Consider the following 24,935-nt stretch of genomic DNA (forward strand, 5'->3'; position numbering starts at 1 on the left):
TACGCTGTGTTATGTGCAGATCATACCGTCGCCTATTTTTCGGCCAAAAATGATGTCAGGCCATGGAATTCAAAGTTGTACACTGTGGTTATGGCTAAGAATGGAGGGATCGACGACTGGGATGGTTTTCTTATGACTTGCATGCTTCCTTTGTCGTTCCTCGATCCAGCCACTGTTTCTGTTGGAGCATGCCATCCTGCATACATGGAGTGGTACATGTGATTTTCTCACCTGTAGCTCCTTAGCATTGACGCTGCATCTTCACGAGGTGTCCTTCTCGCTCCAAAATTATGTAAGTTTTTTAACTTAATAATTAACATATATATTTAATTGTTTAACTGATCTTAATTTATTTTTCTTTTATAGTGGGTAAATCATTTCAATCGCGTGAGCTAGGGAATGCTCAGTCGTATCAGTGCGGCTAGTGCGTAGTATGACGTACCAGAGATAGAGCAGAGCATATCTTAGTCGAACACTGACTTGGACAAGTTATTACAGACTGGCGGATGGCTGATTGAGATTGTAGTAATTTTATGTTTTTTATTATGTTTTTTTGTACTACGTACTCTACTATGTTATGCTTATTGTACAGTGTACTCTATTATGTTATGTTTTTATTATGTTTTTTTATACTACGTACTCTATTATGTTATGTTTTTTTTTGTTTTTTTTAACAACAAATTCTAACAAAAATTCGGTAGCATTTCCTCTATGTTATGAAGTCGCTCGTTGATCATATGAGATATGTTGCGCACTATATAGGGATCCTGAGACATCACCTCCTCCACATCCCCAAAAAAGTACTGATGATCATCTGACTCAAAAGCGGCATAATTGGCATGTTCTGATGTGTCAACCCCGTCACTGATAACAAGCGTCTTCCAAAATGAGTGGATACTGTCCAATCTGATCAAGACACTTGACAATAATATTATGACACACTTATATTAGATTTAATAATAATATTAATATTTATGATTAGTATCAACATTAATATTTATATTAGTACCTGCATCGATCGCTGCTCTTAACTCACATGCACACGGAATCTGATGTGTTGTTCTCAGGATATAACCACACCGAACGAGAATATCTCAACTCAACTCTCTCATACGCTTTAGTTCCTTTTCCACTAAATCAAGACAGTAATGGGACACTTTGTAGGAGACGTGGTCGTATGGATAACCTCGTCGGTGGACGCCTATAGTCTGTCTGGAGCCCTCAAGTGTTTTCCTGCCAATATAGACAACATTTAAATTAATGATAATGACAACGTTAATTTTTATTATTAAGAAGATATTAATCATAGCAGAAACATACCGAATACCAATGAGCTGGGACTGTAGAACAAAGTCCAACTTCATCCAAACTGTGTCTAGAGCTCCGGTACTAGAGTTGAGCCACTGCTTTAACTGAGCATGTGCACTCTTCACTCTACACGTAGTGGTGTTTCCAAAATATAGGACTTTGTTTGTCCAGCATGATACGAACTTCTCTTTGTGCCCCAACCAAGTCCGCTCAACATACTGTATCACTTATGGGAATGCTCTAGTCCGAAATTTCACGGTGGTCAAAGCTGCCTCTTATTCTTCCTCTGTTTGATCACTAATAAATTTCTTTCACGCCCATTTCATGAAAGTTACAAATATTCCTTTGTTTTTCCCGCATAATTTGAACACTATGTCATCTACATCCTTATTTATGTACCACGTACAAAGCAGATGAGAAGTATGTGGGGATATCTCTTTCACTGATTTAAGCAGCCCCAATTCTCGATCAGTAAAATTAGCGGTCGGCTGCAGGTGGTCACCAATTAAAAACCTCAACTTCTCCAACACCCATCTGCAGCTCCCCTTAGTCTCATCCTTCATAATTGCATATGCAATTAAGAAGTTCTTGTTGGAAGGAGTCATCCCGATAATCTCAAAGAAAGGCATGTGGTAATTGTTGGTCTTGTATGTGGAGTCCATACCGATCGCCCAGGGGTAGGTTCGGACTAACCTCAGAGAGTCCGGATGCAACATGAAAAGGTGGGTCAACACAACTGTGCTCTCCTCAGCACGCGTCCAGTGTAAATAGTTGGGCTTCAGAGCCAAATAAAAAAACTGATCTACCACATCTCTATCCTCAAAGCTGGACTTCCTTAAATTATCTCGGTAATTGTATACTTGCCTTTTGTAGGTTTGTCAGATGGATGTTTTTCTTTAACAGCCGCCAAAATGGCACACGGCTTAGCTTGTGCCGCACTCATATCCTGCACTATCTGTTTGGCCGCAGCACTCAATCCACTCATCTGACGGTGTCCCTCCTGATACACAGCTAACGCATGGTTGTGCATAGTTGAACTCCAGACTTTGCAAGAACAGTCCATACGACATTAATCAATTTCACCACAATCTTGAAAGGGCATTGGCCAGTTGTAGCGTCAATCATGATATCGGGAATAGGCAATGGAAAGTCATCCTTGGGGCATGCATTATTTATATCTCTGAAATCTACACAAACTCGAATTTGCCCATTCTTCTTCCTTACTGGCACAATATTGGAGACCCATGTAGGATACTTGACCTCCTCAATTAATATAGCATCAATGAGTATGTTTACCTCACGTTCAATCTGTGGAATCAAATTTGGCCGAAAACGTCGTTGAGCTTGTTTTACTACCTTAGCTTCTTGCCTTACGGCCAAATGCTGACAGCAACTTCCGGATCAAGTCCCAGCATTGATGTATATTTCCATGCGAAGATGTCTCAAAATTTGAAGAGTAGTTTGACGTAATCATTCTCCTCTTTAGTGGATAAATTGGCACTCAAAAAGGTGGGGCGAGGATCTTCAATTGTTCCAAGATTGACTTTTTTAGCTCGTCAACAACCGCCTTGTTTCCTTCTTTGAATGTAGGAGGAGCATCTTCGACAACTTCTTCGATCTCCTCATCATCATTTACAATACTGACATGATTGACAGTTGTATTCTCCATTTTATCATTATTTATCCGTGAATGAGGCTTTTGACAGGTGATTACTACCGTATGTTGTCTTCCTTTTAGCACATCACCTGTTGATACCACCCACTCAGTGCACTTTTTCATGCGGGACGGAAACTTGCTGCATATGTCCTTCGAATCAACGACATAGTTTTTATTTTCTTTAGACTTCCACTTATTTGAAACTCCAAGCCTTTTGTGCACTGAAGTTCTCTGAACTTGCGGATTGACATCTTTTTAGCCTCCAATCCTGTCAAAAACAGATACAGAATTGGGAAGACTACCGAGGCGATTAAAAATTGAAGTTCTCGATGTAGACACTTCATTATCTTGTTGCTCTTTAATTTCTTCAATGGTGATATGTTGTGCATTCTCCTTGCGAATTTTAAGGCACAATGGCTGATAAGTATTGTATCCAAGACTAGCCTTAGAACCTATAGGCTTGTTTTTCTCTTTCCACACCCTTTGAGGTTTCTTCATATTTCCTTCATTTGCATAGTCATCACATGTTTCTTCCTTTGTTAGGAGAAAGGTATTCTTTTGTCCATACCATGCATTAGACAACAATTTATAAGCATTTGGATCAAATCCATTCGCTCTTTCAGTCGGCAGAATACCATGCTTTATTATAGAAGGTTGTGATGGCTTTAGAGCTTCTTCTGAAGGAAGCTTGCAAACACTAGAAGATGCTAAACTTGTAACTGAGAGAGTTAAATCTTGCAGACCTTTGATTATCTTTTCTACTTCATGTGCATTTAGTGCTTGTACCCCCTTCGTGAATGCTTCATGAAGCGCACAGATAGGTGGAGAAGATGTGCATGCGGGGATATAGGTTTCCTTTCTGTATTCTTCTTTTACATATGCTTCTTTACAAGAGTCATCGTCATTTGTAGATAAATCATTATAAAACTTTGCATCAACGAAGTAAGACTCTGCCGTAGTAAAAGGTTTAGAATCAACATTCATCCTTTTCACTTGTCCATCTCGGCAATACTCAAAACATTTATGAAGTGTGGACGAAACTGCACCATTCTCATGTATCCATGGACTCCCTAACAACATTTTGTAAGTAGTCCTTGCATCAATCACATGGAATAATGCATTTGACTCCATATCATCCATTATCATTGCAAGCCTAATCTTACCGAGAGTCTTTTGACCTCCTTAATTGAAGCCTGAATTACCAAACGACACTTGAAAAGATCATCCCTGGATATGCCCAACTCTTTCATGGTCTTTAGAGGTAAGATATTGACAGTAGATCCATCGTCTATCAAGATTCTACTGACCATTTGTTTTAGAATAAAACCTTGAACAAATAGTGGACAGTTATGAGGCTTAGAACCAAGATATAAGTCCTCGCAGTAAAGCATATCTTGGCCGTACAAGGATTAAAAGCGAGTTCTTTACACTCAGATATTTCCTCTTCTTCTATGTCACTGTGATCTTCTTTGTCAACATGGTAGCATGGAAAAACTTCATCGACTTGAAGCAATTTCTTCGGTAGAAACTCTTTGAGAGTTATGGGCACTCTTAGCTTTGTAGAGTCATCTTTAATATTTGTCGAAAATGATTTCTCCTTCACTACTTTTGAAGAAGTTGATGTCTTAAGAACCTTGGTCTTTATCATCTTAGACATAAGAGCCGATTTAGGCAGTTGTGCCTTCTTCTTTCTTCCTTTCCGATGAGTAACAAGAGTCCAACCTTCATCAGAATTGTCTTTAATCTCCCTGTTTTGAATGTTGATGCCCCTAGCAAAGTGTGAGTTGTCACTTAATACTTGTAGAGAATGAGATGCATATTCACTAAGGGAAGACTGTATTCATGCTTCTACTGGTTCAAAATCTCCAAACTTTAAAGCCACAACATAGGAACTCTCGTTCATAATTGTGGTTACGTTAGAAGTTGCAGTATCTTCATCAAAGACTAGATCACCCCTTTCATGTAGTCGCATAATTTTATCTTTTAAGACAAAACACTTTTGGAGTGGATCACTAATTAGTCGATGATACTTGCAATAGTTTGGGTCATTTACTTTGTCAGCCTCTTAGGGACGCTTCTTTTTCGGAGTTGGATGAGATTAGCCTCAAGCAATTCATCCAACATTTTAGAAACGTCAGAGTCATTGAAAGGGTAGACTTTTTCTTGTCGCTCCTTTAAAGTACTCTTCTTTACTTCTTGACGGTTGAAGGCAGGAGGCTTCTCTTCTTGTTTCTTTTCATACTTGTTGAATTTGAAGGGTGTTGTAGTAACAACCATGGAATGCTTCCATTCAACCATTGTTGATATTTTGCCCACTTTACGAGCCTCTTGTCTTTCTTTTCCCTTTTGGGGATCTTCTATCATTGAACCTTGAGTTCCCGCAGCGGCGATAGTTAGCTCCATATCGTGTGCACGAGTTGCCAACTCCTCGAAGCTTCCAGGCTTGATACCTTGCAGAATATATAGCAGTTGAAAGTGCATGCCCTGAATGCACATATCTAGAGCGGATGCTTCCGAAAGACGATCTTTGCAGTTAAGGCTCAAGTTTCTCCATCTATGAATGTAGTCAATAACAGCCTCATCTTTCCATTGACGTGTACTCGTTAGCTCTATCATGCTAATAATTCGACGAGTGTTATAGAAGCGATTTAGAAATTCACGTTCCAGCTGTTTCCAACTATTAATTGTGCCAGACTCTAAATCCGTGTACCAATCAAAAGCATTTCCTTTCAAGGAGCAAACAAATTGCTTGACATCAAGTCACCATAAGTACAACTGTACAAGTGTTGTTGCATGTCTCAACAAAATGAGTTACATGTTGTCTTGGGTTGCCTTTGCCATCAAACTGTTGAAACTTTGGAGGTTGATAGCTTGTGGGCATCTTCTTGAGGTCAATCCTATGAGAATATGGTTTGGCATATGAATATGATGGTTGTGTGCCACTCTCAACTTGATCTTTAACTGCCTCCTTAATGAGATTTTTCAATTGGTCTCCATGAATAGAACCATTGGTGATTGAAATCTGAGCCTCTTTTGAAACATCACTGGAAGAAGTACCATCCATAGTAGTAGAATTTAAGATATTTGCAATATCATCCCCTTCTTGTGATTGTGGAGTTTTAGAAACGACAACCGCCTTATCAGTTAAATTGTCCACCTTCTTCATCAAAAAGGAGATTTTCTCATCCTTTTCTTTAATGGAATCAGCAAGAGCCTCCAACACCTTACTCATCTTAGCAACTTGCTTTTCCAAAGAAGTAGTGTTGGTCATCATCACGCTCATGACATCAGAAGAACCTTTTGGTGATGTTGGCGTGTATGGAGTGGTTGGCGAATCCTTACTTGATGGCAACTTAGGATCTCCTTTTGCCTTTGGTGGAGATTAAATTGGAGATGGCGCTTCTTCATTCGATGGTTGGAAAACGAACATCTTTTGAAGAAGAGGAAGAGTGCGGACATAAATATCTTCAATCAATCTCTCCTTCATTATCGCTCCAGGGCTAGCATTAGTAGTATTGCGGACGGTAAAACGTACTGGTGTCTTGGATTGACGACCGTAGTTGTTGTTTCGTGAAGCCACAGATCTTGATTGTTGATTCTTTGAATTTATAAAGGAAAGAGATGAAAGGTAGAGATGTCCCATTGGGCGTGCCAGAAATTTATTAACACGAATTTCTTGTTTTGAAATTAGAAAACTAAAAAATATGCACAAATGTCAATTTTATTGAATTTAATCAAAAAGCGAGTACAATGTCTATTGGGTAATTTCTACACGTGTAGAAATTGAATCCTTTTATGCTTTCCTTCAAGATTTGTGGATCAAGGGCTTTTGAAGCTTGTTCTTGAATCCGGTGTACAATTTCCTTTGATTTGATGAAGAAAATTGTTGAATCGTTGACGAGTGATGAATACGCAGTATGAAGATTCGAATATGAAGACTTGATTTGATATGTAGTCAGTTGGTTGAATCCTCGACGGGTGATGAACACGACGTATGAAGATTCGAATACGGAGGCTTGATTTGATGTAGTCGCTTGAAGAAATTATGCAGAGCTTCTTTATCGCTTTATTTGCAGAGTTTCCACGACTTGTGTATTTTGTCTGTCTTTTTTGATTGTGAGGACAACCCTGTTTATAGGAGTGTAGAGAATATGTATTTATGTACATATCTCTATACTTGGAAAGAATAATTAAATTTATTCTAATGAGTTAAATGAGAATATTCACTTAACTAATAGAAAAATAAATGTATTCTTTAATATTAGGTAAGTGTGATTTATTGACTTACACAAAATGATTTATTTAATATTATTTAGACTTTATTTTAATAATTAATTTTAAATTATTAAATATATTTAAAAGTTCAATAATATTAGGCCCAATTTATTTTATGGACTTTAAAATTTATGGGTCAACTTGATCTCTCGAATAAAAACTGGAAAAATAGAGGGGTGTTCGTATCGGTTTTGCCAATATTTAACAAGAATGCTAAAACTGTATACAAATGTGGTAATTTCTCTTAAATAAATCATCTGACTACCTCCTACTTTTACGTGGTAACGGGATACCACACAATTCTAAAAACAAAAAAAGTAGAGATAATGGTGAATTTTGAAACAAATAATCAGACTAATTGTGCAGTATGTGCATGCAATGGTTTACCCTGCGGTGTTTGAATTTGGTATGATTGCTGTTTCATTCTGTCAACATTCTCCTTTTTATTAATTAATCTCAACCGTGCACTTAATGCACAACACTCTTATTCAACTTTTCCTTAATCTCATGCCCCTACCTATACCTCTGGCTCTGGCTCTGCGTAGTATTTGGCTATAATTAAATTTATTTATCGATATGAACTAGTAAAATTCTAATTTGGCTATATTTTTTATTAATTTAGTTCGAATATGAATATCGATTAAGAACTTTTCGATTAAACCGTCGCCATGATAAATCTCTGTCTTGTAGAAGAACTCGGTAGCATCTCGTGTGAGGGAAAAACTATAAAGACAAGAAAGAAAAGTTTAGTTCGATATGAAATATCAGAATTAATCGAATTATATATAGAGATCATTTAACTATTTTATAGTTTTAACTTCTCATCATGAAGGGTTTTGTAGAATTTTTTTACAGCATAGAGTCTTGTGGCATGAGTTTTTTTAGCAAAAAAAAACTCCAATTTTTAGAATAATTTTTCTAATAAAATATACTTAATTAATATAAATAAAGTACATTTTATCCATTCAATTTATTTCACTTTAAATAAAAAATAAAAAATCATGAATAAATTATAATTTTTATTTATTTAAAATTATTGAATTAATAAAATATAAAATAATTTTTAATTTTTAATATATCTTTATATTTTCATCTATATTTAAACTAGTTTGGAATGAGAATAAGATGAGCGAGCAGATTGTATTTTATTTATATTAATTAAATCATTTAAATAATTTTACTAATAAAATTGGACACTTTTTACTAAAAAATTCATATCGCATTACCCTTTAAGATGTAAAGAAATTAAAAGAACTTTGGTGAAAAATATTTGAAACCAAAAGGTAATTAGATAAATTTATCCCTCTTATATATACATAATGTTATCTGTATAATTTTAAAACATTTAAGATATTTTTATAGTTTTTCTAGGACTTAAATTATTATTTTTAATAATTAATAAAATTTGGCTATTCAGTTATTTGAAATAACCAACAAAATTAAATAATTATTTCAATTCCTGCTTTATGTAATTTGATTATGAATATAAAAAGTTTAAAAATCCGGTTACGGTTAATTCAATTTAGTTCGATAATCAAACCAATCGATACATATTCCTATATACCAGTGTCTATTAAGAGAGTTTTAAAAGAGACATATCTACATACACACCACCTTTTCTTTATTGTCTCCTTTCATAAAAGCAAGAAGATGATTAGGGTTAGCTCTGCATTTAGTCTTACGTACTACTGCTCCTCAAATTTAACCTGATTTTTTAGTGTGTGCATGTGATGCAAATTAATTTTCACAGTACTGCACTAAACTATTCACGAAAATAAATGGGGAAGTACTAATTATTAATAGGCTTAACTAATCATCAAAATTCAACTATTTATTGCTTTTATATCAAAATCGGTTAGACATAATATTATTGTTGAATCATCACTTAAAAGTTTTGAGTTTTAAGATGAATTAGTTATCTGATATGAACCTTATACTATCATTGAAAAATTAAAATTTGAACTATTTAAATAATTTATTATAAAGAGAAATTGATATATTCCTGTTCACGTTTCAACTGCAATATGTATTTGCGTATGAGGTATAAATTAGATGATATTATTGTTCGAGTCTCACACAAACATCAAAATTGTATTTATAAATATTAATTAATTTTTGTAATGTTATAAATTATAAATTATATGATAGTATAAAAAAAAGTATTGCAATTGCAGTTAAATATATCCGATTGAATCATTTTAATCTAAATTTACTCCCATAAATTCATTTAATTAAATTAAAAAGAAAACATATACTATAAAAAAAACCATTCAATTTTCATATAAATAATTTTAAATTTAAAATAATTGTTTGCAGCTAAATTAAAATATTTATAAACTTAATCAGAATTGATAAGACATAGTTATGCTATTAATTTAAAAAGAATGTAACATAAATAAATAACTTAATAGAGTGAAAAGAGAATGATAAGAAAGAAATAAAGTACGTAATATAATAACAGAATAAGAAAGTACCCAAAGGAGGTGTCCAATCAAAAAATCCAAAATGACTCATAGATGACAGCAGCATTTATATAAATCTTACCATAAATAAACTACAAAAATTCGATTATAAAACCCTCATCAATAAACAATACAGTATTAATTACTAAATTATCTTTTTTAATTGAAACAATTTTTCTATTGTGTGATGGATACTGAATGTGACTAGACACACTGTTAGAAGTGTTTTATTTAAGTTAATTAATTGTGTATGGACCTTTCATTCCAGACCTGCATAGATGCATGCAGCTTCTAATTATACGCATAAGGCTAGACACTTTCTACCGATGAGCTATAATAGTCAGGGGATGAAAAAACGAATTGGACTGTAAAATTGATCCAAAATTGCAACTGCAATTTAATTGTTTAATGAATACGGTTTTGTCTAATTTGTAATTATGTAAAAGTTCGATATTCGGTTGGTTTTGGACAGTTTAACAACCAAAAACTCCGAAAACCGAATTACCAAATGAATAAATAAAAATAATACTAATGTTATGATATGCACTAGGTCAATCATGTTTGAACATGTATTGACTTTATCGTTTTGTTATTTATTGATCGGCTGTTTTTTATTATTTTATATTATAATTAAAATATTTGAATGGTTAATTCTTTTTAAGGTCATAAAGTATGTGATTTGATAGTAGAACCCTTAGATTTAATAAAAATTATATTCCATCTATTTCTAGTCTTAATATTGAAACTAGTATGATGTTGAGTGATGATTATATTTTACTAATCATGTATATGAGATATTAAGTCAAATCACAAGTGCTATTTGAGATAAGGTATTGGATGATCCACCTTAAAAATACTATATTGATCAATGTCATAAGTAATTCTCATTACAGTTCTATTAGTATAATCCTTTGACATTGAAATCACCATGAATTTCTACATAACTATTTCATATTTTGATACAGTCTTACATTATCTTTAACAGGATAATGGAATAGATTGTCATTGGATATGAAAGTAACACGTGAGAAATGACTGAGAATGAATTTTCATTTATTTGAGTACGATATCTATGGGCCTCTTGAAGAAGATAAACTGAAAGAAATGCATGGTCATGCTAAATAAATTGATAAAGAGTTATTATTTTCAGTCTATTTGGAATTAGGAAACTAATAATTAAATATGATAAGGATGACAGAACTATGCCTTATATTCAATCAGGATATCGTGGGACAAAACGATTACAATATTATTGTAAAATGGTTAAATCGGATAATCGATATTCATATAACTTGGGTAGTCATAATGTCTTACTAGAGCCACTTACGATTTATAGGTCGAAATAGAGATTTTAGGTCTACTGTCAACATTATATGAACTTACAGAATCACACACTAAAAACAGGCACAAAACAGTTATGAGTTGTACATATTTAATGGAATTAAGTGATTAATATATTATTATATATATAATTCGTACTATATATAACAATAAATATATATTAATTGAAATTCAAAATTTAAGAACAAGTGCTTTTCTTAAGATATTATCTTTTAAAGATAATAATAATAATAATAATTAATATATATGTGTAATTATTAAAAAGGAGTTTTTGATAGATATAAACTTAAAAGAGTTATCAAAGACGCAGTGTTTGCATATGATTGCAAAACACGTTTTTGAGTAAACCCTATATGTCTTTTTTTCCTATAAATAGGCTATTAAACCTAAAGTTTCAAAATATGTGTTTTTCAAAATAAACACAAGATACACAATCACTAAATAATTCGAAATTGCTTTGTGAAGCAATAGTGCTAGCAAATAAGCACTAGTTTTGGCAAAAATTTGTTCGTGTGGATAATCGTAGAGGACGCGTTCTTTTGGAGGTGTTTCTGATCCGAGGCCACGTATTACCAAAGTGAACCACCTCCTTCTTACATTGCTGGTGGAATTCGACATACAAGTAAGTATTAACTATGTCATTAATCTATTTATTCGAATTACATGAATTTTGATTTGAATTTTTGATAAATTTTTAAAATTCCGCTGTGTTTTGAACCTAAAAAAACCCAACAATTAATTGGTCTTTTTTTCTTTAATTATAGTTGAAACATAACTTAATAAATTCCACACAACATTTATATATGCTAACAAATTTATATAAAATAGAAATAAAAAAATTACATTTTAAAAAAAATACAAAAATTGATTATTTTAATTGAACGCAATAAATGTTTTTGGTTTGGCTTGGTATAATCCAAATTTAAAATTTGATAGTTCGGTTCGCTTTGTAAATTTTACAAACATTGGTTGGTCGGTTTTAGACCAATTCCAAACCAAACCAACTATGCACAACCCTAAGCCTTTAATTATAGCTCAAATAATATAAATGTTGAATAATATTCTACAAAGACCATAATCAACTTTTACAATTATTATCTCCTCTCTAATGATAAAAAAAATTATATTTAAAGGTGGGAAATTTTTTTTTTAATTTTAATTAATGAAATTAATCTATCAATTTCTGTTAATTTGATTAATTTCTTCTAAGTATTCTCCCATGAATGACATAAAATATTATTAGAGACATTAAATAGACATTAAATATTACTCCCTCCGTCCCGAATTTATAGACAGTTTAGAACAAACACAAATATTAAGAAATTTAGCAAATATATACAAAACAACACTTTGTTTATTAATAAATTTTTCTCTCTTCTTAATATAATATATTACAATTAATGAGGACATATATGCCATTTACGTAATAAATTACTGTTTATAATTTGAGATAAAGAAATTTAAAATAGTGTCTATCAATTTGGGACGGAGGGAGTAATTTGATGACATTTCTCTTTCATTACTCATCAAATTTGCTGAACTATGAGAAACTCATCAAACTATTTAATATTATTTAATAATTTTAATTATATTTATTTTTTACTTTTTATTTAATTAAAAACATAAATATAAATAAATATTTTTATTTATGATATGATAGAATATTTTACACACGATAATATTGAATTACTCTAATCATTTATTTTTATAATAAAAAATAAAATTGATTAACAAGGATAAAAATATTTATATTAAATTTTGTAATGTACAAGTAGAATATTTGTGGAGGTAACATGGTATTTATGAGGATTGAATTATTCAATTATGTATCCATCAAGTTTATCTTTTATTTTATTGTGTTAATTTTTTAATTTTTAGTTTTAGTTTTTAATATAAATTAGTTTTAAATAAAATAAAATTTGTAATAATATACAAAGATAGATAAATTTATAATTTTAATTATTAATTTTCTTATATTTTTAAAATATATTTTATAATTAAATTGATGAAAATGTAATAAAAAAAACTTATGGGTACAATCGAACCAAATTGAACAATAATATATGTAGGTATAAATTTGGTTTAAAAAGTTATATTTGGTGTTGTATTTGTAACTTGGGTTGGAGTGAATTTGGTACTAATAATATGTAGATATAAATTTGATGAGGACGTTGGAGATGGTCTTGATTAATTCGGTTAGTTCAGTAGGCTCGGCTATTAAAAAAATTTAATTTGTTTACAGTGAAGGCTTATAAGATTCCAATAATCGAGTTATTTGAGTATTTTTTTAATAGTGATTTTTTATGTTTATAATTATCCAATTAATTAACCGACTAAGTATATCACTTTAATTTTATTTGATCAATTTAGTTAATTTGATTTTAGTTAATTTGATTGGGTCAATTAGAAAGATAAAATATTTTGATCAGATTCATCATTTTTTAAAATGAAATGATCGTTTACTGACTTTTAATTTTATAGTCATAATCGGTTCGGTTAAATAAATAGCAGAAAGAGAATAAAAGGGCTGTACATAATAATTTAAGGACGGTATTGAGTAATCCATAAAAAAAGTTCATAGGCCAGGCCTCATCACGAGTAATGCTATATAACCCTTCTTTTTAACCCACCTTCTTTAACCCACCTGACGTGGTAATAAATTAGTGGATGTATTAAAAATTGTTTTTGAGATATGCACTTTTGGAGGAGAATTGGACGAATTAAATGCTGACACGTAAAGAGGGACAATAAATGAAGTACAAAATGGTGGGTTAAATAGCATTTTCCCCTCACCAATACAATTCTCTTTGAAATGGAATGAACAAAGGCAAAGTTTCCAACAAATAATGAAAACAATGCATGACGCACTTCTTGACTATAAAATATTTTTACTTTTATTTAAAAAAAAAAAACGACAAGAAGGGTAAATGATAAGACGCTCTAGTCAATGTGTACAGGTGGGGAACGGAGATTGGTGCACGCTAAATACTGTTTTTGGATCTGACTTAACTACTGTCATCTCTTATTAATGTTCCAAAATAATCGAATTAAGAATTTCTTCAGACAATAAAAAATAATTAAGCTGAATAATAAATAAGAAATACAATAAGACTTGATTATTGACAACTCGAACTGAAGGGTTCGTACAATTCTGATCCTTGTAGCATGCAAGATTGTTTATGCTATGCTACCACCCTATTGCATATTTAGTTGTAGTACTATAAATCAATTTAAATAATTTAAACTTGAGGTAGTTGTCAATTTACTCTTTTAACTTGCAAGTGTTAATTAATTAACACAAACTTAAACTTTTTGATATTAATTTAATCTTAAATTTGACTTTCTTTTCAATTAATTTAGAGCAAATTATTATAAAACCCCTCACATTTGACATAATTCACACTTTAATTCCTCCTGTTTGAAAATTAAACTATGTGGCCCCTCACTTTTACTTCCATCAACATTTTAGTCCCTCCGTCCATTTTTAGTGTTAGTCAACGAAGTCAAATGACTTATGGGTAAATTAATTATCAAATCTGAGGGACGAAATCGTTGATAAAAACAAAAGTGAGGGGTGAAATCGTTGAGAAAAACAAAACTGGGGTACCACATAGTTTTGTTGACTTCGTTGACTAACATCCAAAATGGACGGAAGGACTAAATCGTTGACAAAAACAAAAGTGAAAGGCTATATAATTCAATTTTCAAATAAGAGGGACTAAACTGTGAATTATGTCAAATGTGAGGGATGTCATAGTAATTTACTCATTAATTTACCGCAGTTTTACACCTGATTCGACATGTCTTACTCATCTCTAATAATAATTATTATGCTGAAATTGGGTAAATTGATAAATTGATATAGTTTGTGAAATTATAAAAAATAAAAAATAGGATGAATAAATAATTTAAATAATTTCCCTTAATATGTATACAGTTTGATTGCTTAGCATAATAAATATTTTTTAATATTACATAATACAAATAATAATTAATTATAATTAATTGATAAAAAATATTGTATTCATGCATGACGTCGGTTATACACACGCATAATCAATTTACATGCTAACTGAAAAACACAACCAAAGGCAGAGGGAGGGCTAATAATCACCCATGACCCCTCAGCTTTAAGAGTACGGGCGCTAAATTCCCTGATGTTTAAAAACGGGCGCTAAACCCCCTAATCTTTGTGTCGGCGCTCACCATGGCCCTTTTGGACGGAAATACCCTTTGTGCCGTCTTTTATTTGGCGACTGTCTTTAAAACAAAAAAAATTTGACCGACACCATGTGTCAGTTGACACGTCATCAAAAGACAAAAAAATAAAAATACCCAAAACACCCCTAAATATAATATCTGATTAAAAAAAAATTCAACCCAAAATCCAACCACCCGTTCTAACCCAAACCACCCCAACCCAACCATTTTCGCCACACCACCGCCGAAAAATTTTCCAATCATCTTCTCCAAGTGAAAGATGACCGGAAAAATTTTCCGGTCATCCGAGAACAGATCCAAGCAAGGATCTGTTCTTGGAACAGATCCAAGCAAGGATCTGTTCTTGGAACAGATCCAAGCAAGGATCTGTTCTAAGAACAGATCCCAGTCGGGGATCTGTTCTTGGAATAGATCCTTAGCAAGGATCTGATCCAAAAACAGATCCTTGCTGAGGGATGACCGAAAAAAATTTCCGGTCATCTTCCGCTCGGAGAAGATGACCGGAAATATTTTTCGGCAGTGGTAGGGTGGCGGCGGTGGTTGGATGGGAGTGCTGGGTGGGAGTGCTGGTTGGGTTGGTTGTTGTGGTTAATCAAATGGTTAGATTAGATTGGGTTGGTTTGTTTTTTTTTTTGTCTTTTTCTAAATTAAAATAAGGGTATTTTGGGTGTTTGAAATTTTTAAGGTATATTTTTGACGTGTCAGATGATATGGCAGTGTTAGTTTTTTTTTTAAAACTGACAATTGACTGAAAAAACGGCGGCAGGGGTATTTTCGTCATATTTGAAGCTTAGGGGGTTTTGTGAGCGCCGACACAAAGATTAGGGGGTTTAGCGCCCGTTTTTAAACATCAGGGGGTTTAGCGCCCGTACCCCTAAAGTTGAGGGCCATGGGTGATTATTAGCCCAGAGGGAGCAACCACCTCTTTACATTTTTTTATAAAGCCCCTCACATTTGACATAATTCACACTTTAATTTCTCCTATTTGAAAACTAAACTATGTGACCCTTCATTTTTTCTTCTGTCAACATTTTAGTCCCTCCATCCATTTTTAGTGTTAGTCAACAAAGTCAAGGGACTTATGGGTAAATTAATTATCAAATCTGAGGGACGAAATTGTCGACAAAAACAAAAGTGAGGGGTGAAATCGTTGAGAAAAATAAAAATGGGGGACCATATAGTTTCTTTGACTTCGTAGACTAACATCCGAAATGGATGTAAGGACTAAATCGTTAATAAAATCAAAAGTGAGGGGCTATATAATTTAATTTTCAAACAAGAGGGACTAAACTTTGAATTATGTCAAATGTGAGGATGTCATAGTAATTTGCTCATTTTTTATATAACCCCTGCATTTTTTTGAAATAGCTATTAAATTAGTATTTTTACACAATTAGCACCCCTAATATTTTTTTGTACAATTTAATCCCTTTATACCAAAACTTCTAGTTGCACCCTTGAACACAACCTTAGACCTAAGGGATCGAGCAAAGCATGGCAACACCATTAGATGAAAAGAGAAAGCAGATGAGTAATTAAACTAATAGAAAATTCAGAAAGCCAATTGAAAAGGAAAATTCGGGAGTAGAATTAATTGAGAGAATTTAATTGTGATGGAACAAATCGACCTTATCATAGTTTACTTATTGAAATTTATACAGAAGACTTTTAGCACAAAAACAAAAATATCAATACATTATGCCCTTTTGTCTCCAAAAGTAACGCACTTTGGTTCTTAACCCATTAATATAGTTAATGGCTAGTAAAGTATTTACTTTCCTCTGTACATTTTCCTCATATGTAATTTTATCTTTATTTGTTTGTTTGTTTTTTTCTCTATAATTTCTGGTGCCTTTTTTTTTGACAATTTTTTGTGTGCATTTATATATAAAATTCCTGGTTTGTTAGATATGTAAAGGACAACTTGATGTTTAAAGAGATGTTGGAAGCAGTGGCCAAATCACTTAGGCCCTCAGTTCATCAAATTTAACCGATTCCACCTAAAAAATATATTAAATATGAGTTAGAGTCGGTGGCCGATTAATTTAAATAATGAAAGGGGGTGAATTTATATGACACCTTTTAAAAGACGTGATAAAAATGAAAAAACGTATAAAAATAGTGATTTTATATGAAATTAACTCTAGATAAATGTAAAACATTTTTTTTTGAAATTAAAATCATGACAATAACTTGACAAAACATAAAACGTAAATTAGAGAATATGTTTTACTGTTGAGTGATGAATTCAAAAATGTTTGATAAATATAAAAAATAAAATAGTGCACCAACCAATCAACCCGTCCGACTGAACGGACGACGCACGTCTATAATAAGTCGGAAAGGATTTAACTCCTAACCTATTTATAAAACCGGATACATCTTGAACTAAAAGTGAGTGAGTCATTCTTTATTAGTCTGTAATAAGTCCTATTGCTTTCTAATATGGTAATCCAATGCACTTTTTATATTTTAAACATTTTACACTTAAGTCAACAAGAATAAATTTACAATAATAAAAATAAATTATAATCTATTTTTGATAAATTATCACGTTTATTTGGATTTAGTGCTTTAAATTAAATAAAAAAAAATTTAAAATTATTCTATGTTATTTATTAACCGCATAGTCATGCGCCGCCGCTCGAAAAAACAATTATCTCGATGCATGATATTCATGTTTTATCACCAGATATTCATGTTTTATCACCACTAGTAATGCATCAATATATAACATCTTGACAACACTAACCACATTATATTTTTGATTAAGGGAAAAAGCCCCAACACAATCAAGCATTTTGTAAACATTAATTATATATGTACAAAATGTAGCTCATTTCATGTCAAACATTAATATTAACTTAGCTATAGCTTTCTTGCAAAGACCTTTCTCTTATATTTAACCCCAAAAGGAGTAACTTCCTTGTCACACACGTCAAATCCATACCAAACTCGACGAGGCAAATATCGACGAAAATAGAAATAATCCGAGCTAAGATGAGACCCGTCCAAAACCCTAACTTGCGCAAAACCTGGCCTCCAGTCATCTTTTCCTCCCAATTTTAGATATAAATAGCAAATTGGTGAGTCCACACATTGGCTCGTGACTTGAAATTGATCAATCATGCAAGCTTGAAAAGGTTTTGTTGGGATATCATCGAGAACTTGAGGTTGTAATGGATCTAATTTTCTTACATGTTTGGAGTTTAGATGATGTGTTACGATGTCGTTTGATTTTGTGTCTCCAAATCTTATGCTGACATGATTTGAAGTTTCTGCTCCTCTAGTGCATGTTGTCTCTATTGTTATCGCATATGTGCAATTTCTTACCTACAGGTATATATATTGAAAAAGACTGTCAATATTAATGGAACATTCGATTGCAAAAATTAACGAAGTTAAGGGGTTAGAAAATTTAAAAGTAAAGTATAGGGACCAAATAACTACAATACAAATTGCACAGGAACCAAAAATGAGCTTAGCCATTTTAATATACTTATTTTTTTTTCATTTATAACCAAATTTAACTTTATGATTTTCAAAATTAGGCTACAGTTTGGAAAATTAAAAAATTTAATCATAAATAAATAAAAAATACAATAGATTTGACTCTTTTAAAAAAAAGCGTATAGCTACAATTAGAATAACTATCGAAAGGGAACGACTATTGAACGAACCCTTTTTTACTCGTTTCGGTCTCTTTCTCCTCACAAAGCCACGAGAATGGCTAAGGGCAGGACTAAGCCCATACTTAATATATATTCAGTGATTAATTGCGCAAGGGAATTCTCTATAAAGATAAAGAAAGCGGAACTGCTATTTTACTTGGAAAATAAAATGTTCCATACTAATGGATTCGGGTCCATAACCATGGGTTCCAATGTACGAGATCTTGTAGCATTTACCAATGAGGCCCTATCAATTAGTATTACACAGAAGAAATCCATTATAGACACTAATATAATTCTATCTACTCTTCATAGACGAATTTGGGATTTACGATCCCAGGTAAGATCGGTTCAGGATCATGGGATCCTTTTCTATCAGATAGGACGGGCTGTTGCACAAAATGTATTTCTAAGTAATTGCCCCATAGATCTTTTATATTAGAATTAACGTTTTTATAAGGTTGCACCATAAATAAAAATATTGGATATTTTTAAGTAATTAGGTCTTTAAAAATTTAATTTTAAAATAATTAATAATACGTATAAAATTGCAAAAACATAATGAAATTTAAAAAATTGCATATATAAATTCTCTCAATTCATCATTTAAAATATTAAAAACACATGTCAAATTGAACAATTAGTAAATTAGACTAAAATTACTATCAACCTTTAAAAATGGGAAAGAATTATCAATATTTAAATTGTTTAATCTCTCATGATATATAATCACATTCCACGAAAATTAAGTTAAATTGTAGTACCTTGTTTTGTGGAAGAAACAGAGTCTGATCAGCTGCAGCTGATAGTAGAGCAAGCAAAAAGAAGCAACCAAATAAGATCAAACCCATTTGCATTGTACTCTCTATGTTTTAATATTTTCCATGCAATTTATATGTATAGCTAGGTGAACTCATTATTCTTGCCTTGAATTATAATGAAATGAATAATATTCTTAAACTAGCTTTATACATATGTGATCCTAAGTATATATGCTTAAGGGGAATTAAATATTCCTTAATACTCATAGCTTTATTGAAATTAATTTTCTTGGTTATTAGGGTAAAGTATCTTGTAGTTGTCTAAATGACCAATCATTTTAAAACGGAGGAAGTAATAAATAAAAAGCTTATTAGTGTCTAAATGTCCTTTTTTTATGAATTATCCAAACTTTTTAAAAGCTGTAATTTTACGTCAATTTGGTCAATTTACTGGATTTCTATCTAATTTTTCAAAATTGATTAATCCGAACCATGTTTCGTCCTAATTTTTTTATTTCCATTTTTTTTTTTAAATTATACATTCACTTGTCATTTAGGCGCAGTTAAAAATTTAATAAAATTGGATATGTGCATATAGCGAATTGATTTACAACTTTTAAAAGGTTTGGATAGATTTTTAAATCTTAAAAAAAAATTGACTTTTTTTTACCACTATTAGTCTAAATAGAATTGAAAAATGAAAAGGAAAACAAGAGAGGAAAAGAAAAGGTACATAGAGAACAATTTTTTAATTATTGAGAAAAAGTGGGACTTGGAATAGTTTTTGTAACAAGTTAGTCCAAGGGAATATGAATGAAGAAAATTCTAATGAGCAGCATCTTCTTCCTCACAGAATTTAGTGTATTCCTTTGAACCCATCAATGTCTCTAATTCTGATGGGTTGCTGGGCTTCACCTTGATCATCCATCCTTCTTCATATGGACTTGAATTAATCTTCCATTGCCAAGATTAAAAAACAAAAAAAAAACAAAATTAGATAAAATAAACAAGTATTATTTATTCGGAAAAAGTATTATAAATTAATATAAAGTTAGAATTATTATTATTTTCATAGAATTTTTAAAAATTACTATAGTGTGTTTATCAAACAGTAATTGAATTTCAATTTTTTTTTTCATTTCGATTACCAGACATCTATTTTTTCTTTTCAATAATAAGAGATAACTACATAATGTTTATGTTGACAACTTGGACATAATATTCATCATATTTTATTTATTTTAAGATCGTTCACCTATATACTTTATTTTAAAATGAATATTGACTTTAAATGATGTAGCAAAGTTGAGAAGACAAATATTTTCCATCAATATACCGTGTAAAATTATTTAGTTACTCTCTTTATCGGAAAAATAAATATTTGATTATCAAAATGAAAAGAAAATCAAAAAATCCAGCTATCATGTAAAATTTAATCCGATATTTAGATATCAGATACTAAAACTCCTTTAGAAGATATTTTAGTAATCGAAATGTCGCGAGTATAACAATATTTTTAAAAATGAAAATAAAATAATATTTTCGACCTAAATTTAGGGATCGATAATTATAATTCCGAAATATTTATCGACAAACTAGAGGGACTCACCGAGCCAGGGGCTTCACTTAGCTTTTTGTTGACCTCAATAATTTCACCAGAAATGGGAGAGTTGATATCACTCGTTGCCTTCACACTTTCTACTGCTCCAAAACTCTTTCCTTGACTCACTGCCACCCCTATTTCTGGCATGTCCACAAACACCACTTCTCCTAGATGGTCCTGTCGATTTTCCAAAATTCAATAAATTTTGGGTGCAATTGTTAGAAATTTCTAAAATTGAGTTTTTTGAAGTTTTGGTATAAGTTAAGGGAGTGAATCAGTCATTTTCTGATGGAAATAAGCTTGTAATTAGTATTAACCTGAGCATGGTCAGTGATGCCAACAGTAGCCACTGAATCTTCGTGCTTCACCCATTCATGTGAAGTTGCATATTTTAGCCCATCCAAAACTGCAAACCAAATTTATTTCTAATTTCATCCAAAAATTTAACCTATTAGACCAGACTTCCATTATAATTTTATTATTTCTCATAACATTATCATACCCAAATGTTTATAAAATTAAAGGACAGATCTATTTACTCAAAATTTTATTAATAAAATGGATGGCCGTCGAGATTTCAAACTTTGCATCATACTTAAATTTATGGGCATTTTCAAATAATTAATTCATTCAAAACTTAAACTTATTAGAGGAGATGCTAATTATGATTTTATTATTCTAACACACTCTCGTACGCAAAATGCTTATAAATTTAAAACGTGAATAAAAACAAATTAATTTCAAATCTTTAATTAATGAAATGGATTGTTATCAAGAACCGAACTTTACATTATGCTTAAATATCTTAATTAATTTAACGAAGGATATTGACAATCTTTTAATTATGGAGACTCTAATACCATGTTAAATAATAAAAACCTAGGTTGCACCGGACACAGACACAGACACGAAAAGAGGGAACACTTGAATACATACACGGCGAAACAGTATTGTTTCAAGGGTTTCCATATTCCGGTTTAAAAAAAAAGGGTTTCCATATAAAAAATGAAGTTCCGTGTCTGAAACGTCAAGTGTCCGAAACGGGACACATTAATTAAACGAAATATCCGTGCTGCCTAAATAAAAACTAAAGCTAAGAATTTTGATAAAGTCTAGGATATAAGAAACAAATTGGTTAAAGTAACAAAAACATTGAATGAATATAAAAAATTACAAGAAAAAGAGAAATAAATAGATACCAGAAGAGAAGCATCTGGAAGGAGAGAAATGAGGTCTGGAGGCAACAGAAATTTTGAGTGCATTGGCAGTGGAAGAAGCCCAGATTCTGAGTGCCATTCTTAATTCTAGTTTTAGTTTTTTTCCAGTGCCAAAAAGATAGACTTATGTTCAGCTTTAATCTATCATCTAATAAGATGAATGGTGGGCGTAGAAAGCCTCATCCTCAACACCCATTACTGATTAATCAAAAGTACCTATTTGGTCCCTCGGTTCTCGATATTTATTCTAATGAACCCTTTAGCTTTAATTGTATCAACCCTCCTCCATACGTTAAATTCGGTTGCACTAAAAAAGTACAGTTTCGTCGTTCCATCAATAATATATGATAGTTTGACAAATAAATTTCTGCGTAGAATTTATTAAAATCAATATAATTTTAACCCTCAGATTTTTTTTAATTCAGTATAATTATCTTATACATGAAACGGGTATGGAAATGGAATTTATATAAATAATATTATTAAGGATAATTGTTTTTCTTATTTTTATTTTTTTGATATTTGGAAAGGGGGGACGCTTGTGGAAGGATCTAAATCCATAATCTAGCAGTTTGATGTCCAATGCTTATACGATTGATATTCATTTTCCTTATTTACTGGAATGTAATTGTTTAGACCCTGATGGTATTGAACTTGTTACTTGGAGTTTTTGTTGTTGTTGTGGGAGATACAATCTGTACGTAAAGTCAACTTACATATATCATAATTTGTGGATTTTGTACAATTTATTTATTATATATGTATTCAATCATGCTCTTATGTTTTAATAAGCAAAATATTATGTTTCATCCATTAAGCCTCAATCGGATCTTGAGTTTGAGGCTCAGAAACTTTAAATTTATGATATATATTATTGTAGAAAATAATAATTTCATTTTTTGTAGTCTTCGCCAAATGATGTTGATGTAAGCTATTGGTTTTTTATGGATATATATTTTTTTTTGAGAGAAAGTCGAACTTTTATTAATGATCCAAAGCAGTTACATTTGTGAGAAATTCAGGGAAGTGACAGTACCACTCCTGATGACCTGAAATGGAACGGGCATTCTGCGCTAGAATATGCGCTGCCTGATTCGCAGATCGTCTCACGAAATTAAAACTAACATTACTTAACTGCTTTGCTAAATACGCACAATCACCTATTAGGATATCCTCAGACAATTCCGGATTCCTAATCTCCAAAATAACATCCATCGCATCCGACTCTATTATCAAATTTTGGCAATCTTTCAACCAACTCAGCGCTTCACGAATTCCCATAGCTTTCGCCGCCCGCGGAGAAATATTGCAGCTAAGTCTGACTTGACGCGCTTGCACCACAACACCATTGGAGTCACGAACAACAATACCCAGTCCCGTTCCTTGACTATTCGAAAAATTCGCTATATCACAGTTAGCTTTTAACCATCCCTGTCTTGGAGGAACCCAGCTAACACGCCCGTCATCTTGGAGCAGCTCAGCTCCACGCATCTCTTCGTCCGGCAGATGACAGATTTTCCACGCTGAAAGTTGAGCAGTAGCAGCTCCAATAATGGAATCCACAGTCCCCCATTTCTTATTCCACACGGCATTGTTTCTATTTACCCAAAGATTCCAACACACCATGGCAACCAAGGATTTATCCTCCATATTCATACCTGTGAGCCACCTACAAATCCATTCCACAACAGCCATTCCTTCACACAACTCAGGAACTTTAATAATACTCCAACAATCAGCAGCAACCGAGCAAGACACCAGGATATGAGCTGCATTATCAATTCCCGCTGCACAAACCGAACACTGAGAGTAAACAAACACTTTCCTTCGAGCAAGAGCCTCGGCCGTTGGCAGGTAATCCTTGCAAACTCGCCACAAAAAGTTCCGGACATGCAACGGGATTCTAAGCTTCCATATTAAATTCCAAACATCATTTAAAGGCCCTAAATACTCACCGCAAACAGCTCTATAGCAGCTTTTAACCGTAAATTTGCCTTTTGAATCGAACCTCCAACACCACCCGTCTTCTAAATTCCGGTTACTGATCGGAATTTTCAGGATTTTCTCCACATCGCTGCTCACAAAAACGTCTCGCACTAACCCTTCGTCCCACGCCCTTCCCTCCTCATCCATGAGATTTCGAACCATCGAATTCTCTAAGTTCCCTGGCATAGGAGTAGAAATGAGTCCTCCATTATCATCATCAAGCCATGGACTACCCCAAACTCTTGTATTTTGCCCATTTCCAATCTTAACTCTTGCACCTGATTTCATTACTTTTTGCGCCTCGAAAATGCTACGCCAAACGTAGCTCGGATTTGACCCTATTTTCGCCTCAAGGAATGAAGAATCAGGAAAGTACTTCGCTTTAAAAATCTTCACCATAAGCTTATTCTCCGAACTAAGAAATCTCCACGCT

General features: G+C 32.3%; 2 protein-coding genes across 2 annotated transcripts; both read right to left on the minus strand.

The window, feature by feature from the left end:
* Positions 1–17,995: 17,995 nt before the first annotated feature.
* Positions 17,996–20,025, minus strand: LOC126664679 (embryo-specific protein ATS3A-like). The gene is made up of 2 exons (XM_050357186.2): positions 19,700–20,025; positions 17,996–18,597 (listed from the first exon to the last, which is right to left on the minus strand). The coding sequence occupies exons 1-2, from the start codon at positions 19,790–19,792 to the stop codon at positions 18,133–18,135; spliced, it is 558 nt and encodes a 185-aa protein (XP_050213143.1). The 5' UTR covers positions 19,793–20,025; the 3' UTR covers positions 17,996–18,132.
* A 405-nt stretch (positions 20,026–20,430) lies between these two features.
* LOC126665892 (glycine cleavage system H protein, mitochondrial) lies at positions 20,431–22,657 on the minus strand. The gene is made up of 4 exons (XM_050358824.2): positions 22,499–22,657; positions 21,617–21,705; positions 21,306–21,476; positions 20,431–20,650 (listed from the first exon to the last, which is right to left on the minus strand). Exons 1-4 carry the CDS (start codon positions 22,593–22,595, stop codon positions 20,522–20,524), a joined length of 486 nt encoding a protein of 161 aa, XP_050214781.1. The 5' UTR covers positions 22,596–22,657; the 3' UTR covers positions 20,431–20,521.
* Positions 22,658–24,935: the final 2,278 nt, after the last annotated feature.

This window comes from Mercurialis annua, linkage group LG1-X (assembly GCF_937616625.2).
Source record: "Mercurialis annua linkage group LG1-X, ddMerAnnu1.2, whole genome shotgun sequence".
Taxonomy (NCBI): domain Eukaryota; kingdom Viridiplantae; phylum Streptophyta; class Magnoliopsida; order Malpighiales; family Euphorbiaceae; genus Mercurialis; species Mercurialis annua.